The sequence below is a fragment of the Suncus etruscus genome, chromosome 2, assembly GCF_024139225.1.
Source record: "Suncus etruscus isolate mSunEtr1 chromosome 2, mSunEtr1.pri.cur, whole genome shotgun sequence".
NCBI classification, from domain to species: Eukaryota; Metazoa; Chordata; class Mammalia; order Eulipotyphla; family Soricidae; genus Suncus; species Suncus etruscus.
In genome coordinates this window covers 89,471,220-89,492,339 of record NC_064849.1, presented here as the reverse complement: position 1 = coordinate 89,492,339, position 21,120 = coordinate 89,471,220, and the positions used below count along the sequence as shown (strand labels likewise).

The following is a 21,120-nucleotide window of genomic DNA, read 5'->3' as shown; positions in this document are numbered from 1 at the left end:
TGCATGAAAGGCAAAATGCCTTACCTCCATGCTATCTCTCTTGCCCTTATTTCTTTTCTTTTTTTTTTTTTTTTTTTAAGTATCTTTATTTATGGGCCCGGAGAGATAGCACAGCAGCGTTTGCCTTGCAAGCAGCCGATCCAGGACCATAGGTGGTTGGTTTGAATCCTGGTGTCCTATATAGGCCCCCATGCCTGCCAGGAGCTATTTCTGAGCAGACAACCAGGAGTAACCCCTGAGCACCGCCGGGTGTGGCCCAAAAACAACAACAATAAAAATCTTTATTTAAACACCTTGATTACAAATATGACTACAACTGGGTTTCAATCATATAAAGAACACCCACCTTCACCAGTGCAACATTCCCATCACCAACTCATTTTATAGGAAAATATATGTACATTTGCTCTTTCTAATTTGATTAGAAGGAACTCCCTTAATGAGTTAAATAATTTAGCCTGAGAGATTTTTTTTGTGCATAGTACATTGTGTAAATTGTTTGCTTTTTGTGGGAAGCAGTTCCTTAGACAAGTCTCAAATCTGTTTCCGATATTTCAGTATATTTAGGACTTAAAACTATTTTCTTGGAAAGTTGATGGTGGGCTGGAGAGATGGACTACAGGAGATAAGCCACTCACTCACCTTGCGTGTAGCGAGGCACAGCCCTGTTTCCATCCTAGCACTGCAAGCAGTACCTTAAGCATCACAGGGTGTGGAGCAAAACCAAACTGACAAACAGAAAGCAACTCCCTGTTCTTATGAAATGAAGTTTAGCTTTGAATGAGTGTGTTCAACGGGAGGAAAGCACTCTACATTTCTGAAATGTTCCAAATTTTGGAAGTATTGGGTCTGGGGTGTGACTTAGTGGTAGAGGGTCTTGGGTTCCCATCGCCAGTGCAGGAAGAAGAAACATCAATGTTACAAAGAAGAAAGAAGTTTTCTGCTCTTGTCCTATTACACACACAGTGATTTAATATATGTGCTGCCGAAGCAAGCACCACACAATTAATTAAATTGGCAATAAAAATAATCACTCAATAGTCTTTTCAGTCTCAGAAGAACAGTTGCCCTGGGCAGTTTAGGTCACTGGAGAGTCTGTCCTCAGTAACTGCTGAGGAGACTGTCTTTGACACTATTGTGTCCCTTCATGTTTGTGGGTGAAAGGAAAAAAGAGGTTGGTGCTAATCTATTAATGTGTGTTTTTCTGTTAAGAGAATACACTTAGGACATTGACGTTAGTCTTACGGTTTCTTCACCAGCTTCCATCTCTTACCAGCCTTTCTGTTTCCAGTGTTTGCCGGCCGTTGGCTAATGTCCTTTTGGACGGGGACTGCCAAGATCCATGAACTCTATACTGCTGCATGTGGTCTCTACGTCTGCTGGCTGACCATCAGGGCAGTGACTGTGTTGGTGGCCTGGATGCCGCAGGGGCGCCGAGTCATCTTCCAGAAGGTTAAAGAGTGGTCTCTCATGGTAGGTCTGTGGCTTCTTGGCTAAGAGAGAGCTCACAGAGCCACCAGCTCTGCTGGGAGGTGGTCTCAAAATTCATCAGAAACAAAACACAGCTTGGGATGGAGAGAACCTTCAGGGGTTCAAGGTCATGCCTTCCATTCCCCCAACCTTGGATAACAATGTCTAGAGCACATAGATCTAGAAATAGACCCCTGGCACTATTGGGTCTGCCCCCCCAAACAATAACAACAAAAGCAACAACAATAACAAAATTACAAAACACTCATCTTGTCTGATAGAGTTCATAGAAACTTTTCCAAGAGAGTCTTGAAATCTTTTCACTTTTTTTTCTTTTTCTTTTGTTGTTGTTATTGTTGGGCCACACCTGGTGATGCTCAGGGGTTACCCTTGGCTGTGCACTCAGAAATGGTTCCTGGCTTGGGGGACCATGAGACACCGGGGGATCGAACCGAGGTCTGTCCTGGGTCAACTGTGTGCAAGGCAAATGCCTTACCACTGTGCCACCATCTTTTACTTCTTTTATGTTGATCATACCAAGAAAAATGACTTGGGGCCGGAGAGATAGCATGGAGGTAAGGCGTTTGCCTTTCATGCAGAAGGACAGTGGTTCAAATCCCGGCATCCCATACGGTCCCCGAGCCTGCCAGGGACAATGTATGAGCCTAGAGCCAGGAGTAACCCCTGAGCGCTGCCGGATGTGACCCAAAAACCAAAAAAAAGAGAAATGACTTGTTTTCAATAGAAGGATTAATTCCATTAAGTAAGTCAGTCTTCTCTGCTTTATTGTGAGGCTGTTTGGTATAAACAGTTATAATAAAACTTCACATTGAGTGAGGTAATAAGGCTCTTTGTTAATGTCCATAGACCAAAAAAAGTAATATCCATAGAAAACTTAATTTGAAAATTGTGTTTTTTAAGGAATAAGACAGTCTGTAGAATTTCAAAATTAGGTTTCTTAGGTTTGAAGAGTTGCTCAGAGTTTTCTCTTGCCACTCCTATTCTCCGGGCACTGATGGGAGAGACTGAATTACTGCATCAGAAGGGGACTGAGTACTGCTAGATACAGTTCTCAAACAAATCAGAAGCAAGATCCAGTTAGTAGGCTTTTTCTTTAGTGAAATTGTAATTCTTTTTTTTGTTTGTTTTTTTGGGCCGCACCCGTTTGATGCTTGGGTTACTCCTGGCTATGCGCTCAGAAATCGCTCCTGGCTTGGGGGGACTATATGGGATCGAACCAAGGTCCTTCCTAGGCTAGCACTTGAAAGGCAAATGCCTTACCTCTAGCACCACCTGTTCAGCCCTTGTAAATTTAAATTTTATTTGGAGGTCCACGACAGCAGTATGAGGGGACCATGAGTAATGATGGTATTTGTGTTGGGATATGAAAACACATACACACACACACACACGCACGCACGCACGCACGCACGCACGCACGCATGCATACGCACACACTCTCGCCCTTTGAGCTTGAGCTCTCTCCCAGCACTGGAATAGGAAATATTTTGACTTGAGGATCAAGGAACTGGTGTGTGTCCTCTATAATTATCCAACTATAGTTATCTATCTTTATCTGTATCTATACATAGTTATCCAACTATATCAGTTTATTGAATTTTCTTATTGGCTGTGACACAAATATTTAGGACACTGCATATGCCTTTTTAATTTGCATGATATGCTTTGTCTAGTTTTGTATCTGACAATGTTTTGATAAAATTGAAAGTTTACTATCCAATTTATATTGGTGTTGAAAGAAAAATGTAAGGGATTCTATATGTTATCAGTGACAAGGTATAGTTGCTGTTTAATAAATAATGTGAGGCATTTAACTATTTAAAAATACAGAAACCAAGGCTAGAGAGATTTTTCCTTTGGGTGGGGGTTTGGACCACACCCGTTTGATGCTCAGGGTTTACTGGCTATGTGCTCAGAGATTGCTCCTGGCTTGGGGGGACCATATGGGATGCCTGGGGATCATCCTAGGCTAGGGCTTACAAGGCAGACAGATGCCTTACCTCTAGCGTCACCACTTTGGCCCCATAGAGAGATTTTTCAATGGGCTCAGTGCAAACTTTCCATGTAAGAGGCCTGGGTATCAGCCTTAATACAACATAGTCTTCCAAGCCCCACTGGGAGTGACCCCTGAGCACAGAGCTGGGAGTAGCCCCCCCCAACCCAAAAAACCCAGTTAAAAAAAAAACAAGACAGTTATATATACCCCAAAATCCAGCTAATTTCTATGTTCACTTGCTCTACTTTCATAGCAGCACAAATTTCCACATAAAAAAAGCAATTGTACGGTATCTTTACAGAAGTCTTTGAGAAAACATGTGTAGAACACACACTCTCCTTCAGAAAAAGGGTGGCAGGGAGGTCATCTCTTAAAAGTAATTTCCTTCAGGATTTTATAACAGCCTTTTGTGGTATGCTCTCAGTGTCTCGTTTGTTATATTCTTCAATACCGAGAGCCTAACTTTTTAAACTGGGTTATGATCCTATAAGGCTCATACAGCTTAAAATTTATGTGGTTTCTGGATTGGGGCTGTACCCAGGCGTACTCAGCACTTACTCCTGCTCTGGTCAGCGATTACTTCAGCGGTTCTCAGGGACCTTCTGTGGTACGAAGGGTCGAACCTCGAACCCGGGCAGCCACATACAAGGCAAACAAGTGCCTTACCTAATTCTCCATTCTCCGGCTCCTAAAACTTTTTGTTTGAAAATGAATTTGTGCTTCATTTCATCATAAATATTTGATTTGTAATAGGTCTGGGGTCATGTAAACATTTCTTATGGGGAGAAAGTGGGTGCAAGTAGAAAAAGTTTTAAGAAGCTGTGATCTAGAAGAGATTCCAGTTGTATGGGGTGGATGGCCCCCACCCCCATATCAGACACCACAGATGCAGAACAGCCTTGCCATTAATCTGTCTGCTATTGTACCCTATTTTAGAGGGAGTCAGCATAATAAGTTTTCTTATTTTTATTTATTTATTTTGGTTTTTGGTTTTTGGGTCACACCCGGCAGCGCTCAGGGGTTCCTCCTGTCTCTCTGCTCAGAAATCACTCCTGGCAGGCTCGGGGGACCATATGGGATGCCGGGGTTCGAACTACTGTCCTTCTGCATGCAAGGCAAATGCCTTACCTCCATACTATCTCCCCAGCCCAAGTTTATTTATCTTAAAGACGGCGATAGTGAGCTCTTCTCTCTTCGAAGAGGGCCCAGGCCAGCCTATCCTTGGATCAGGAGCCTGGAAGGTTGTTGCCTTGTCTGGGATGAGCAGAGGCCTCCTGCTTGAGAGTAAGAGAAAGAGCACAGCGGGTGGAGTGGATGCTCTCTTCGCTCAATGGCAGTGAGTTCAGGTTCTCATAGCTCGAGCTCCTTTGGGAATGTATTTTAGAGTCTCCTGCCAACACATGTTTGGAATGTGTGTAAATCCTGTAAGGTGTTCTGTTTACTCTGTCAACATGACATCAGGTCAAGGAAGAAAAAGACCTCGGGGCAAGAAGCCTTAAGTGACCTGCTCTCTCCTTCCTGCTAGATCATGAAGACTCTGATTGTCGCGGTGCTGCTGGCTGGGGTCGTGCCTCTTCTCCTGGGCCTCCTGTTTGAGCTGGTCATTGTTGCCCCTCTGAGGGTTCCCTTGGACCAGACCCCCCTTTTTTACCCATGGCAGGTAGGTGTATCTCTTCTGTTCAGTTATTTTATTATGTGTTTAGAATCAAGGAAAGAAAAAAACACTTTAATTTCAGCATAGATTATTTTTTTCTTTCTGGATTTTTGGGTCACACTGGCAGTGTTCAGGGATTACTCCTGGCTCTGCACTCAGAAATCGCTCCTGGCAGCATGAGGGACCAGATGGGGTGCTGCAATTTGAACCACTTTCTGTCCTGGATCAGCTGCGTGCAAGGCAAACACTCTACGTCTGTGCTATCTCTCCGGCCCCAGATTTTTTTTTTAAAGAAAGTTACTTGCAAAGATGATGTTCAAGTTTTTTTTTTTTTTTTTTTTTTTTTTTTTTTTTTTTTTTTTTTTGGTTTTTGGGCCACACCCTGTGACGCTCAGGGGTTACTCCTGGCTATGCGCTCAGAAGTTGCTCCTGGCTTCTTGGGGGACCATATGGGACGCCGGGGGATCGAACCGCGGTCCGTCCTAGGCTAGTGCAGGCAAGGCAGGCACCTTACCTCCAGCGCCACCGCCCGGCCCCAGATGATGTTCAAGTTTTAAGTTCAGGACACTTGTGTGTAAACAGCAAAATGGAATATTTTGGGTCTGGAGAGATAGTACAGCGAGTAAAGCACTTGCCAGCTCTCAGCTGACCTGGATTCAGTGCCCAGCACTGCATCTAATATCTTGAGTCCTGCTGGACATAAGCCTTAGCACCTCCAAGGCTTATAGCTAGAAAGCACCTGTAAACTCTGCATTTTAATCTTTTTGTCTTTTGGCCACACCCAGCAGTGTTTAGGGCTTACTCCTTGACACAGCACCAAGTTGGCTGTGTCATAGGCCTTAGCCCCTCACTGTGTGTCCAGTTTTTTTTCAACTTTTTCACATGCAGGACTTCTCTTGGGACATGGAATAAGAGAAGTTACATAGCGGCCAGGCCGCTTTACCAAAGCCGGGCAATGTGAAGATTCAGGAGGGTCTTTGTCACTCTAGGACTGGGCGCTGGGAGTCCTGCATGCCAAGATCATTGCAGCCATTACGCTGATGGGCCCACAGTGGTGGCTCAAGACGGTGATCGAACAGGTAAGAGAATGCAGTCATGCTGTTTGCTCAGGCAGGTAAGCAGGGCCATATGGAAGATGACAAGTCTTCTTGTCCAGCTTGCGGGAACTTGTATTTGTTCTTCTCCTGAGTCCTCTGCAATTCCCTTACAGTGACTAAGATATTTTTGAATTCCTACCCTTCGTTGGGGCCCAGGCTTGAGGCTGTCAGGGCCACCTTGCAAGTGTGTGGCCTCTGAACATTGGGGCCCTGCCCTCCTGCAGGCCAAGCAAGGCTTTAAGCTTTGGGTCCCAGGTCATAGCTATTTTCAAAACAGGAGGCAGCTTTCTTTTTTGTAATATGTCTTTCCATTGGGCCTTCTTAAGACTTGCATTGTCTGAGGCCAGCTAGCAGTTTCTGCTCCCAAAGCTCCATGCACTGCAGAGAAAGCAGAGGGTTAGGGATGTGAAGCAGTGAAGCAGCTGCCTTGCATGTGTGACATCCACTTTGGGCTCAGTTCCCAGCATTTCCAAAACCCAAACCTACACACAGCCAAGCACAGAGAAAACTAGTGCCTTTTCGGTGTGTTTTGAGGCCATACCTGGCTGTGCTCAGGATTTAGTCCTGGGTCTGAGCTCAGGGATCACTTCTATTGGTGCTCAAGGGACCATATGGATGCCAGAGGTCAAACCCAATTTGGCCCTGTGCCAGACAAACACTCTACTCTGTACAATAGCTTCAGACTCAGCATCTATGTCATTTTACAGGGCAGGAATTCTAATAAGACTTCCACATTGAGGTTTATATAGTATAGATATGTTAGTACTCAAAGTAGTAGGTAAAGATAGGCAAAAATAATAGATTTGTTTGTTTTAGCCACATCCAGTGATATCGAGTCACTCCTGGTTCTGTGCTCAGGAAGTACTTGTTGCAAAATTGGGGAACTATCTGGGATGCTGGGGATTGAGCCCGGGTCAAACGTGTGCAAGGCAAGAGCCCTACCTGTTTGCTGTACTTTCTCTCCAGCCCAAAATAGTAGATTTTAAAAGGCAGAGCTGGTGGAGGATTTTCTAGATGTGTAGCACCTAAGCCTAATATTGGGACCATCTGAATATTGGCTAATGTGCTACCTTGAAAAAGAGATTGCACTTTGAACACTGATAATGAGGCCCGAACCTGTAACAGTTCATTTAGGACTATTTCTACCCCCAAAGAGCCCACGGGACAGAATTTGAAAGTTGACTTGTAAAATGTTTGGAAGTTTTGCTTGAGGCATTCCTGTCCCCTGGTCCCCATCTCCTTTGGTCAGCACCCAGTAAAGATGTCCTTTGAGTTCTGTCACAGGAACGTGCTCGAGTAACCCTGAAGGTGTAGTTTCTATTCCATAGTTGGGGTGGGGAGGGGGGAGAGTAGGATGGAGGGAGGAACGGGGAGAGGGGGGAGAGAGAGGAGAGACAGGGCACCTTCACTTGGTTGTAAAGAGGCCTCAGAAGTAAGAGAAGAATCACAGCAGGAAATGGTGGAATTTCTCTTATTTCATGCAAAATGCCTTTCTTTCGTTTCACTTATTTCTATAAAACGGTTGGATTCTTTGAGGAATGGCGTGGTTAATTTTGGTTGTTGGCTCTGGGGAGCCAGACGCGGGTATGTAGGCCAGACCTGTCCATCTTTCATGGCTGACTGCTCTGGCCCTCACCCAAGGGGCCAGGTTGATGGGCACAACAGTGTGTGACTGGGGCAGGATCAATTGAGTGCCGGGAAAAGAACAATACTACACAACAACAAACCTCCTCTGTTTTGTCCTTTTTTGGCACCCCAGCTTCATTTTCCATGACTTCCCACTTCTCTTTATTTTGAATCTTTAGTAGCACATTCTGGGCAAGATGATTAAGTCTCTAATTCTTTCACACTAGCTGCTCACAATGACCTTTTAATTGGGCCGTCGAGAGTACAGTGCTTAACGTGCTCGTCTTGCATGTGACTGACCTGGGTTTAATCCCAGCACCTGTCTGGTCTCCTGAGCACAGAGCTAGGAGTAAATCCTAAGCGCGCTGTGTTTGCTCCCCTCCCCCCCAAAAAGAAACCTTTTTAGCTAAAATTGGATTTATACAAGTTTTTAGAAACTTCTCCTACTTCAAATGATTTTTTCTGTATCAGGAATGCCACCTTTTTTTTTGGGGGGGGGCCCACACCCGTTTGACGCTCAGGGGTTACTCCTGGCTATGCGCTCAGAAATCGCTCCTGGCTTGGGGGGACCATGTGGGACGCTGGGGATCGAACCACAGTCCGTCCTACGCTAGCACTTGCAAGGCAGACACCTTACCTCTAGCGCCACCTTCCTGGCCCCCATGAGGAATGCCATCTTGATTAATAACACAACTAATCCATATAGAAGCTCTGTGTGTAATTGGTTTGAGTCTTCAGGCCTTGCAGTTGGGTTTGATTCCAGTACTATAATACAAAAGATTGCTGTTATTATGATCCCAGATGAATGTCTTCTTCTGTCCCTTTGCAGAGCTGACTAGCAGTAGTGTTTAAAGGCACCATTTCAGTGGGTTCCCTTATACTCAAAGCCTGTTCAGAACGTACTCATTCTCAAAGAATGAGCAGCCCTTTCGGAGTGACCTTGGTTCGGGAGAGACTTTCCTGCTACTTTGGAGATGTGGCTGTCCTGGGCTTGTTGTGATTGTTTTCCTGCCTGTCTTCCAGGTTTATGCCAATGGCATCCGGAACATAGACCTTCACTATATTATCCGTAAGCTGGCGGCCCCTGTGATCTCTGTACTCCTGCTCTCCCTGTGTGTGCCATACGTCATCGCATCTGGAGTCGTTCCTTTACTCGGTGTGTTGTGAGGGCACCTTCTGGGACTGGACCACTCGGGGCAAGTTGGTTGGGAGATTTCTTACACATATGCTCCCTGGGTCCTTGTGTTGGTGTGTGCCCGTGGGTGCTTTTGGCCCTCGCACACGGTATCCAAGCTCATGCTGTCTGCATGACCCCTCCTGAGATGAGGACTTTCCTACTTTTCTTCCTTAACACTGGGTGGGGCATGTCCTGGGGAATCTCTCTCCACTTGGAAAGAAACCCACACTCTTGAATGCATGTCTCTGTCTCCCATACCTTCCTCTGGATTTCCAAATAAAACTGGTGTTTTTGTTTTGTTTTGTTTAGTTTTGGGGCCACATCCAGCGGCATTCGGGTTACTCCTGGCTCTGCGCTCAGAATTTGCTCCTACAGGCTTGGGGAACCATGTGGAATGCCAGGGTCAGCCCTGTGCAAGACAAATGATCTCCCCTCTGTGCTGTCACTCTGGTCGCAAAACTGTATATTACTTTTATTTATTTTTATTATTATTTTTTACTCTTTATTTAAGCATGACGATTACAAGCATGTTTGTGGGTTTCAGTCATAAACAGGATACCTCTTTCACTAGTACAACATTCCCACCACCAATGCCTCCCTTATCCCCACCCCTGCCTTTATTCAAGACAGGAATTCTACTTCTTTCATTCTTTAACATTGTCATTCTAGTTGTTATTGTAGTTATTTCCCTAACAGCATTCACCACTCTGTGGTGAGCTTCAAATTGTGAGCCAGTCCTTCTGGCCCTTCCAGCCCTTAACTCTAATGTCTCTGGGCCTTATTACAATAATGTCTTTACTTTTTTTAAAAACCCATAGATAAGTGAGACTATTCTTTGTCTATCTCTCTCCCTCTGACTTATTTCACTCAACATAAAAGATTCCATGTACATCCACGTATAGGAAAATTTCATGACTTCATCTCTCCTGATGGCTGCATAATATTCCATTGTGTACATGTACCAAAGTTTCTTTAGCCATTCATCTGTTGAAGGGCATCTTGATTGTTTCCAGAATTTGGCTATTGTAAAAAGCACTGCAATGAATATAGGTGTGAAGAAGGGATTTTGAATTGTATTTTTGTGTTCCTAGGGTATATCCTTAGGAGTGGTTGTTTGTTACTTTTTTAAAAAAAAATGAGGGGACTCAAAGCTGTTAGATCCCTACCCCAACTCTCTTATGCATAGTTTGCTCCTTGTTCTCTTCTGACTCCTTCCAGGGTTGCCATCCAGTGTGCTGCCTGCCTTGGTCAGCCATTGTGGGGTCAGCTTGTCTCTCTTTCTCCAATCCCGATCTGTCTCTCACCCCCACTTCCAGTGGCCTTCCAGAAGAATAAGTCTCCTGCTTCTTTCCATGGAACATTCTTTCCTCAGGTTTCGGGACCCAGCTTCCGTGCCACTCCATTCGGCCTACTCATTGGTCACCTCCTCCTGCATCCTCTGAGTTTAGGGGAAACCAACATCTCCCTGGAGGGAAAGGTCAGTGTTTTTGTCTCTGCCCGTGACACTAACAGGATTTTCCTTTTTTTTCTTTTTGCTTTGATAGGTGTAACTGCAGAAATGCAGAACCTGGTCCAGCGCCGGATCTACCCGTTCCTGCTGATGGTCGTGGTTCTGATGGCAATCTTGTCCTTCCAGGTCCGCCAGTTCAAGCGCCTTTATGAGCATATTAAAAACGACAAGTAAGTCCAGGCCCCCTTCTGCTGACTAGGTTTCGTTTCAAAGGCGATTGATTCTGGGAGGGACAAGAGCTCAGGCTCTGAGGTAAGAATGAGAGGAAGGAAGTGATGGGCTTTGCCATCAGTCTGCAGAATGAAGGGCCAGTTTGGGCACTGTTGGCTGGGTTGGGCTGGGCTGGGCTGAGCTGGTTGACGGGACCGACTGTGGGACTGCAGGTGATGAAGATATGGGGTGGCCCCCCTGTGTGGAGTGCAGGAGTGAGTGTGCAAGTCTGCTTTACCACCTGCTCCCATGTTGTATCTGAATGCTGTGAGTGGTTGTAGGGTAGAGGCTAGGGAGCCCCTCTCTCAGGAGAGCCATGCTGCGACTGAAAGTGGCCAGCTCACGCACCTTGACGGGGTTGAGACAGGCCAAAGGAAGTGCTGTGGGCCATGTCTTGGTGGCAGACCATGATTGAGGTCTAGAATTCATCCTATGGAGCCAACTCTGGACCCTGAGAACAGGCCAGCCACCACACACACACACACACACACACACACACACACACACCCTAGCCACACATACACACACCCCCTAGCCACCCCCCCACACACACACACCCTACTCTGGACCCTGAGAACAGGCTAGCCACCACACGCATACACACACACACACACCACACCACACACCACACACCCCCCCCACAGCCAACACACACCCCACACATCACACACACACACACACCCCACACACACCCTCGACAAGTCCTGCATGGTTTATAGATGAAGAGTGGATTGTCCTGCTGGACTATTGATTTCTGAATATTCATAGTAAAATGAAAGTTAGGTGATTGGAGCCATAATACATTAGACAGGCACTTGCTTTCTATGTGGCTGACATGGTTTACAAACGAAGACTGGATTGTCCTGCTGGACTAGTGATTTCTGAATATTCATAGTAAAATGAAAGTTAGGAGATTGGAGCCATAATACAGTAGACAGGCACTTGCTTTCTATGTGGCTGACTTCCATGCAATCCCGGCACCATTTTTTCCTAGCAGAAAACTTGCCAGGAGTAAACCCTGAGAACCACTGGAGCAGCCCAGAAACAAAACAAATTTAGTTTGTTAAAGGCTTCTCCGGAGGCGTGTGTAGGTGTGTGTGTGTGAGGATGTTCATTTTTTTCAGTTCAGCTTTGGTAGAGACTTACTTCAGATAGCTGCAGTTGGCACCACTGCCGTCCTGGTCTCCTCAGTTTCTATGACCCTGGATCATTTTTGAGTATCACTTCTGCACTTTCCTTCACCTCCTGCAGGCTTGATCTATCTTTAATGCAGAACACGGAGCTTTGAGTGCCAGGAGGTGGAGTAGTGTTGTGCCTACTGTTTTCTCTTCATTCCTCAGCCAGTCATCCCTGGGCAGCAGTTTTTGTCTGGTGGTTTGGTTTGGCTTGTTTTGTGGCCTCACTCTGTGGTTCAGGACTTACTCCTGGCTCTGTAATGAGGGATCACTCCCGGCGGTGCTGGGGACTGCACGGAAGTCAGTGATCCTATATGATGCTGGAGATTGAACCCGGGTCAGCCGAGGGCAAAGCAAATGCCCTTCACTCTGTGCTATGGCTCTGTCCCCCCTGGGCAAGTTCAGGGGCTGCTATGGGATTGTGGCTGGAGGCAGGAGAGGAGTGGAACGGGGCCTCCTGGGGGCTCAGTCCTCTTTCTTGCACTGAGGTCACAACACTCTGCTGTTTTTCCCTGCCTTTTTATTGCAGTATTGCTGGCATATCTTGGATATTGTTATATTTTGTTTTGGAGGTCACACCTGTCTGTGTTCAGGGATCCACTCCTAAAGTAACTTGGTATTTCATATATTGTGATGGATATGAACCCAGATGTGTGCAAGGCATCTGTCTTTCCCGATGCACAAGCTCTCCTGACCTCTACATCTTGTTTTGTGATGGACTGTACTGTGTGGCATTCTGCATATATTGCTTAAATGTCTTGTTTGAAGCATCAAAAATCTCTCAAAATGGGCCGGAGAGATAGCATGGGGGTAGGGTGTTTGCCTTGCATGCAGAAGGGCTGTGGTTTGAATCCCATCATCCCATATGGTCTCCCGAGCCTTGCTAAGAGCGTTTTCTGAGTGTAAAGCCAGGAGTAACCCCTGAGCACCGCCAGGTGTGACCCAAAAACCAAAACCAAAAAAAAAAAAACAACCTCAAAATATAAGGGGTTGGAGAGATCGCCCAGCGGTAGGGCATTTGCCTTAGACACAAAAGGACAGTGGCTCAAATCCCGGCATCCCATATGGTCCCCTGAGCCTGCCAGGAACGATTTCTGAGTGTAAAGCCAGGAGTAACCTCTGAGCACTGCTGGGTGTGACCCAAAATTAAAAAAAAAAATCCCTCATAATTAAATGACACTCTGGCTGTTTGCAAAACAGTGAGTCGACTTCAGAAAAATAATGGATAAAGTTCTTTAAAGGGTAAAATAAAGGAAATGGAGGGTGAAGAATTGACTTTTAAAAGAAAAGCATTAAGCAGTTTGTAAAGTAGTAGGAGTAGTGAAATATTTATAAGTCATGTGTTTAGATGTTTGTCAGACCTCTGCCAGATCTAGACTTGTGTGTGCTTCTAAAATGTGTGAAGGAAGGAGGTCAGGGGTGACAATGCAAGGAGACTGTGCCTGGCCCTTGTGGTGAAGGCCTTGTTGCTGGTTTCTTGCTTCAGCCTTGGGCACTTTCCCACGGTGCTTCCTGAAGGTTCCTTGGTGGAATGTTCCCTGTGACCAGCTTTTTCAGAAGGAGCTGCCCCTCAGTCTGGAGCCCCACCCACTCTTCCCCAGGTCTGAGTAGAGATGACCCTAACACTGTATTTCAGCTGAGGGCTTCCCTGTCACCCATCTTCCTGCCGACACCATGTGGTGTAGGGGCCCAGTATGGGGCCTCTTCAAGGCCTCCTTGTATACTCCCTGCCTCCCTGCCTGTTGGACAATCCTGGAAGAGGCACTCTGGATGTTCCTACGGTGAGCCCCTCTTCTGCCAGCTCCCCGGCGAGTAGTGACCACCCTTGTCTCTACCCCCAGGTACCTCGTGGGCCAGCGCCTTGTCAACTATGAGCGGAAGTCAGGGAAGCAGGGCACATCGCAACCACCACCACCGTCGTCCCAAGAATAAAGTGCTTGTCTCAACTACCTTGACCGTCCCTTGCCTTTCCGTGTCCTTCCCCGTGGACAGAATTCTCGCTGGAGACTTTACCAGTGATCTCAGCATTGTCTCAGTTACCTGTGTCTGACTGGCTGGTCTCCCCAGTGTGGCGCGAGTGGCTGCCGCAGGCCCTGCTGTCCTTCCCGCCGCCCCCGCAGACACGGCTGCGGCCTGGGATCTGTATATGTGTACATAGACGCCCGGAGAGCCTCCCTCGGATTCAGCAACATGCATTGTACATCTTGAAACAAATGTATATTAATTTATTAAATCTAGTTGTCACTTTATTCTGGACCTGCTGTGATCTTGACAGGAAACCTGCCACCGAGCCATAGTGTGAGCGAGGCAACACCCGGCAGCTACTTGTCTGGGAAGCGCGGCTCTCCCATAGTCCTCACCGAGCGGATTGGAGACTCGGTCTTGGCGGCTCTGACCAGGCCGAGCACCTGAGAGGATTGTTGAGGAGAGACCTGCAGTGGCATGTGTGGGTGAAAAACAGGAACTCTGCTTCACGACCTGTTATTTGGGGATGTTATTTTGTATAACACCAAAGCTCTTGGACATTTTCTACTGCCTGGTTTTATTTTTTTTGTCCGTCCCCCCCAAAAAAAACCCATGTGTCTGTGTTTGTAATATTGTATCTTGTGGTAGGTGAGGAAATGATTTTTAATTTTGATAATTTAATATTCCCAGCTTTGGGAGGTAGGTTTTTTGTGCTTGTTGTGGGAGTTGGGGGCATGTTCTTCTTAGGGGGGAAAGAGAGTCCAAAAGATTTTCATTAGCCCCTACCCCCACCCCCACCCCCGGTCTTTTCTGATATACACCCAACCCTTTTTCATATCTCTGTCTCTGTCTCTGTCTTTCTCGGTCTCTCTCTCTCTCTCTCTCTCTCTCTCTCTCTCTCTCTCTCTCTCTCTCTCTCTCTCTCTCTCTCTCTCTCTCTCGCTCTCGCTCTCGCTCTCGCTCTCGCTCTCTCCTGCTCTCTTCCTCTTTTTGGCAACAGTGGCCAAAAGTCATGTGAGCTCATGACTCTGAATAATGTCCCACCTGTTCTGCACTGCCCAGCCACAGTATGCCCCAAGATGTTTGGGGTGTAGCTGTGCTTTGCGATTTTGGGTCAGCAGCAGAACAGAGCCTGGTTTAGACGCAGCCTATGTTCCGCCTCTCCATGTATCAACCAGGGAGCTGGGCATGGACAGGGCATACACACAGCGCTCCCGGTTTGCCCATCAACGGATCCCCAGATCCCCAAGTTTTTTGTTTACATACTTGAAACTACAACAGAAAAAAAGTATTTGTATTTCTGTTTGTCTGGAAGGAAGCTGGCTGTGCTGGCTTTTTAACTTAGCTTCAGAATGTACCTCATCAGAAACATGCTCTACAGGACGGAACACGGAACCCACGTGTCTTTCCCTTGCTTCACATTAGAGGTGTTGACAGTAGCGAGGACGGAAGGGGCTTTGGTCCACGTGCTTCACAGTGGTGCATTGTAAGGGCACTGATGGGCTTTGTGTGGGAAATTTTGACAAGTTCTCAGAGCAAAGGGACAGTCTGGGCTTTAAGAAACTACAGAATAATGTCGCTATAGCGTTAACAGTCTGTGGACTGAGTGTTTTTAAAATACGAAAGTCGTGACGAGGACTGCAGCTCCTGCAGCTCTGTGCTCGAATTCCTCTGTGGTGTGTCTCTCTCCGGTTCCTGGAGTCTGTTCTCCTGCCCCCCAAACTGGAAAATCAGCCAGAACAGCCAAAAGAATGGAAAAAAAAAAGCAGCATGTTTTCTGTTTCACCAGCTGTCCCCGAAGTGGTAAGTGATTCACTAACTCTATTTTCAAATCTATTTTTAAGTATCAGTATCAGAAAAAAAAATGAAGCTTGACATAGGACCAGTGTTAGACTTGTTGGCACTTTGAGCACCCTTCTCCTGAACAAGTAATAAGGCCTTGGCTCGTCCCGTCTTCACTTAGAAACAAACATAGGTTTGTTACCTTCTGTAGAATTTCTGGAGCCGTCAAAAACCAAAAAAAAAAAAAAAAATTCTGGAGCCTTCAAAAACGGGATGATGTCCTTTGTCACAGTGTATGTCTAGAAAATGTTCTTTGGCAGGAAGAAATGCTATAAAATTGGGCCTCTGGCTTGATAGCATTGACTGTTTTCTTTAGTTTTGTAGAGAATTTGTAGGTCTTGAGAATAGTTCTGGGAGAGAATGCAGTTAACCTGTTTGTTCTGGGAGAGCATGCAGTTAACCTGTTTGACCTGTGAGAGGGCCAGTCAATACAGAACAAGAGGAAACATTGTGATTCTACAAAGTTTAAATGTTTCTCCTCAGATACTTTGTAAAAACCAAAAAAAAAAAAAAAAAAAAAGAAAAAGGAAAAAGGAAAAAAAAAAAAAAAGAGGAATTGATGGCCTCCATTTTTTTTTTTTTACTGGAGGGGATTTTAACTTGATGCCCTCTCCCTGAAGGATTCCCTCTCTCATCTCAGCGCTGCTTTCCACTGCTCTTGTCATTGTGATGAAGACTTTCACAAGGAAAGTATTTACTGGCATAATATTGGCTTGGGAAGCCAAGTCTATGAACACATAGTCTTATAACATTTAAAAAAAAAGCCTGGCTGGAGTTGAGGCATCAGGTTGATTATCTTACATGCGGCCAACTCCAGTTCAGTCCCTGCTACTGCACATGATTCCAGGAACACTGCCAGGTGTGATCCCTGAACACTTTCTGGTATGGCTCAAACTCCCCATACGAGTGTGCAAGGACCCTCTAATTTAGAAGTGTTAGTGCTGTTTGAGCTACAACAATCATCAAGGGAATTTAATCAAGAAAGGAGACCTTTTCCTTTATTATTCTTAAGTTGGAGACAAATCAATATTTGATTTTTTTTTTACATTACCAGTTATCAAGTGGCCATAGTATGAGTGAGGTACGTAGTTCTTTATAAGCAAATTTGTTTGATTTTTTTTTAAATCATTAATTACCAACAGTTGAGTGAGATTAAACAGAAAAGGCCCAGTGTGAAGTTTTTGCATAGCGTGCCTTTAAAAGAGAAAATCCAACTTGTGATTTTAGCTTGATTTTTATACTGCTAGTTCTCTGAAGGAACAGTGATGATTGGAGACCTACATCCCCCAATTGAAACAAAAAGCAATTTTTATTTCAACATTTAATACAATTGTTATTACTATGGATTCTTGTCTTATGGCTTTTTTCTTTCCCTTAAGTATAAAATGAATAATTTTTCACAAATGATTCCATTTTACATATCTCTGTAATGGCAAAATGCTGTTATTAAAGTGTAATCTCGAATGCAGAGGAATTGGTGACTTTGAAACCAGGCTAATACACTGGGCTCTTTTGGTCTGTCTGAAAACACACACCCACAAGATAGAGCACTAGACTGCGGCGTGGCTAGTTTTTTTATCCCACAAGTTAGCTGCTTATTCTTCATTCTCACCATGGAATATTTTAAGCTTTCTACTGTGATAATTTTTTACATTGTAAAATGAAGTGACTGTTTCGAATATTGCAGGGGTCTCAAACTCAATTTACCAGGGGGCTGCAGGAGGCAAAGTCGGGTGATCCTTGAGTGCAAAGTTAGTAGTAAGCCTTGAACATTGGGGGGTGTGACCCAAACAACTAAAACAAAACAAAACAAAAAAAGATTCCTCTAGGGCAGGGCCACAAAATGTTATACGGAGGGCTGCCGAGAGTTTGAGACCCCTGATAGAGCATTTCCTGTTCACTCGACACCCAGGAAAGAGAAAATCAAGGTGTGTTACCATTAAAGTATTACTGATGCCATCCCTGGCGCCCTGGCTCCGCTGTCTGAGCTCTCTTGCTTCTCCTTCCTTGGTGTTGGCTCTTAAACCAGTGACTGCCCCATGTTGGTTCTAAAAACAGCCCTTGTGAGTAAGCTCACACCACACCCAGTACTCTTCTTTTACTTTAATAGGACAGCATAAAGGAGGTACACGTCAACTGACTCCTGCCTGCTTTGTCTGAGTGCCTCGTCTGTAGGCCTTAGAGTTAGGGTGGTCCTTGGAATACAGGGATGAATGGTAAGGTCCAGAAATAACTTGCAGATGCTGAATTGTACATTTAGTTACTTGGGGTGTCAGTTTTCTCTTAAAAATACCTGGTTTATGGGCTGGGGAGGGTGTTTGCTGCATTTGGCTAACTTGGGTTTGAACCCCAGCATCCCATATGACCTGTGAGCCTTCAGGAGATCATTCCTGAGTGCTGAGCCAGAATTAACCCTGAACACCCCTGGATGTGACTCCCCCCAAGTGCAGTGGTTTAAAGGGGAGCTGCCTAGATCACCCTTGGCCCAGAGTATAGGAAGGAAAAGGATAAAAAAAAATGCTGAGGGGGACAGGGAGGAAAATAACCAATGAGTATGGGAGGACAGGGTCAAGGGGGTTCAGGTACATCGGTGGTGGGAAGGACAGCTCTAAATACCCAAACCATGGAGTCAGTAACACTGGAATCCTGATACCCAACATCAAACAACTAACTCCAAAAGTTGCCTGATCAGATAGCAGACTAGGGGTGAGGGGGGCAGGGGAGGGGTCCTGGGGACATTGGTGGAGGGAGGTTGACCCTTGGGTGGGATTGGTGCTAAAGAATATTGTATTTCTAAACCCCAACTACGACTAACTTTGTAAACCACTTTAATAAAATCTTAAAAAATTAAACCCAAAAAACACGGAGGCAAATTTGATTTTACAAGCAAAGAAAAGTGAGCCCCTTAAGTTCCCAGACTCATTTTATGTGGAGGCCACCCGAAATGCTCCCTTTTCTTGTGGTCATGTTGTTTGCCTTCTGAGCTGAGGAAACAAAAAGGAATCAAGTGAATGTTAGTTGAGGCCTAGTTTTAGTTTGATTTGTGGCAAGACTTCAAAATTGCCCCGAATACCGAATATGCAGATAAATAATCTGGGTTTTAAGTGAACTGTAAGAAAATGGATTAACTCAGGAGACTGTACACTGCAGCCTCTCCTTTTTTTTTTTTTTTTTTTTTTGAAGGCTGCAATCACCCCAGGCTGCTCAGAGGTGACTACACACTGGGTCACTCCTGACAGGCTAAAGGGCCCACTTGGGATGCTGGGACCCGAACCCAGGTCTGGTGCATGCAAGGCCAACACCCTCCCTGCTGTGTCTCTGCAGCCCTACTGCCCACTAGACCTTCCAGCCCCCTTCATCCTCAGCCCCGGGTCCGAAGCAGCCACGTTCCCATGGGCAGTCCAGTCTGATAAACCAGACCTCGGGCTCAGGAGACTCAGTGTTGATCCTTGGGGTTCTAGCCACTGTGACCTCAGCAGTCCCATGGGGATTCTTCTCTGGGTACCTCTTAGTAATGTTATCTGGTGAACATTACGTTGGCAGTGTCTGCACCCAGACCAGGTCAGACCTCATGGGTGCTGTCTGTCTCCTCCATGTTCTTTATCCCAACCTCTTGCTTGGGTAATGTGATTCAGTATTGGGGCTGGAGCTGTTTTGGGGTCCCCAGTGTGAGTAGTTTGGGGTTGGTAGAGGATCTGCTCTGTATTACTCTTCCCAGGTCCTGCAGCCTTTCACTTGGATTTCCACTGACATCTTTTCCTTGTTAGCTTGGGGGTTACTCCCAGCAGTTCTTGGGACCAGGTAGCAAACTCTTGAACTGGCTCTGCCACCTGAATCCCAGCCCCATCACGAACTCCCTATTACGCCAGTGTAGATGGAGCTGCCTCATTGTAACAGGTTTTTGTCACGTAGATAGACTGAATGAAGTGGCAACGGGCAAGTGGTCTAATGCTGTTAAGTGCCACCTTGCCCTCTATAGACTCATTGTTTCTGAGGCAAAAGTTGGAAGACAGTATCTAGAGTGACAGGTGGAGGCTGGAGTGACAGCACAGTGGGTAGGGCATTTGGCACGTGGCCGATCCAAGTTTGATCCCTGGCATCCCGTATGATCGCAAAAGCCTGCCAGGAGTGATTTCTGAGCAGAGCCAGGAGTAACCCCTGAGTGTCGCCAGGTGTGGCCCCAAACCCAAAAATAAAGAAAATGATAAGTGAGGCCCGAAGTTATAGCACAGCAGGGAGGACTTTTGCCTTGCAGCCTTGCACAGGCCAGACCCGTAATCCATCCCTGGCATCCCATATAGTCCCCGAGCAAGTGATTCCTGAGCACAAAGCCAAGAGGAGTGAACCTAAGAATAAAAATGCTAATGTTCTAATTAACTCCCGTGTATTGCCATTGATTTCAAGTATTTTCAGTGTTTGCCAGTGCTTTGCTTTTGGAGAGAGGACAGAGAAATGTGTGTGTGTGTGTGTCTTTATTTGTGGGGTCAGGGCAGAAGGGTCCTGTATATAGCCGGGTGTGTGTGTGTGTGTGTGTCTATTTGTGGGGTCAGGTCAGAAGGGTCCTGTATGTATGTATGTATGTATGTATGTATGTATGTATGTATGTGTGTGTCTTTGTGTCTTTATTTGTGGGGTCAGGGCAGAAGGGTCCTGTATGTATGTATGTATGTATGTATGTATGTATGTATGTGTGTGTGTGTGTCTTTATTGTCTTTATTTGTGGGGTCAGGGCAGAAGGGTCCTGTATATAGCCGGGTGTGTGTGTGTGTGTGTGTGTGTGTGTGTGTGTGTGTCTATTTGTGGGGTCAGGGCAGAAGGGTCCTGTATGTATGTATGTGTGTATGTATGTGTGTGTGTGTGTGTGTCTTTATTTGTGGGGTCAGGGCAGAAGGGTCCTGTATATAATCGGTTCTTCTCCATCACTATGTCGGGTGGGCAGAGAAAGATGAGTGTCCCATCACTATGTCGGTGGGCAGAGAAAGATGAGTTGAGTGTTCGCTAGTTTCCCCCAGGGAGGCTCAGCTGCCAGTCAAGACGCCCAGTTGGTTGATGCTTCTTCCCTCTGCATCCTCGTGAAAGCATTTTCTTTCTCCCCACAGATGTGACAGTGCCAGGGGCGCTGGGTTATTTCTGCGCCTCTACTCAGATTGACTCAACTGTCTCATCTCAAGGGGCGAATTAAGAGCCACTTAGCTGGAAGCCATCCAGTGGCTAAACCCTGACTTTCAGGGGCTGGAGCTTTAGCTTTACACAGTGTGTAAAGCACATTTGCCTTGCATGCTGTCAGCCCTGGATTTGATCCCCAGCATCTCATTTGGTCCCTGAGCTGGTGTGATGATTCCTGAACGCAGAGCCAAGAGTAATCCCTGAGCCAGGC

At 46.0% G+C, this 21,120-nt stretch overlaps 1 protein-coding gene across 2 annotated transcripts in view; it reads left to right on the top strand.

The window, feature by feature from the left end:
• Nucleotides 1-14,185, top strand: part of MARCHF6 (membrane associated ring-CH-type finger 6) — a 74,452-nt gene extending 60,267 nt beyond the window's left edge. Inside the window, exons 21-26 of one of the 2 annotated variants that reach the window (XM_049767908.1) lie at nucleotides 1,277-1,473; nucleotides 5,013-5,147; nucleotides 6,131-6,220; nucleotides 8,888-9,020; nucleotides 10,586-10,721; nucleotides 13,778-14,185. In XM_049767908.1, the coding sequence (XP_049623865.1) occupies nucleotides 1,277-1,473; nucleotides 5,013-5,147; nucleotides 6,131-6,220; nucleotides 8,888-9,020; nucleotides 10,586-10,721; nucleotides 13,778-13,868 (782 nt within the window). In that variant the 3' untranslated portion in view covers nucleotides 13,869-14,185. The remainder of the gene's footprint in view (nucleotides 1-1,276; nucleotides 1,474-5,012; nucleotides 5,148-6,130; nucleotides 6,221-8,887; nucleotides 9,021-10,585; nucleotides 10,722-13,777) is intronic. The other variant, XM_049767909.1, reaches the window with a different exon arrangement.
• Nucleotides 14,186-21,120: the final 6,935 nt, after the last annotated feature.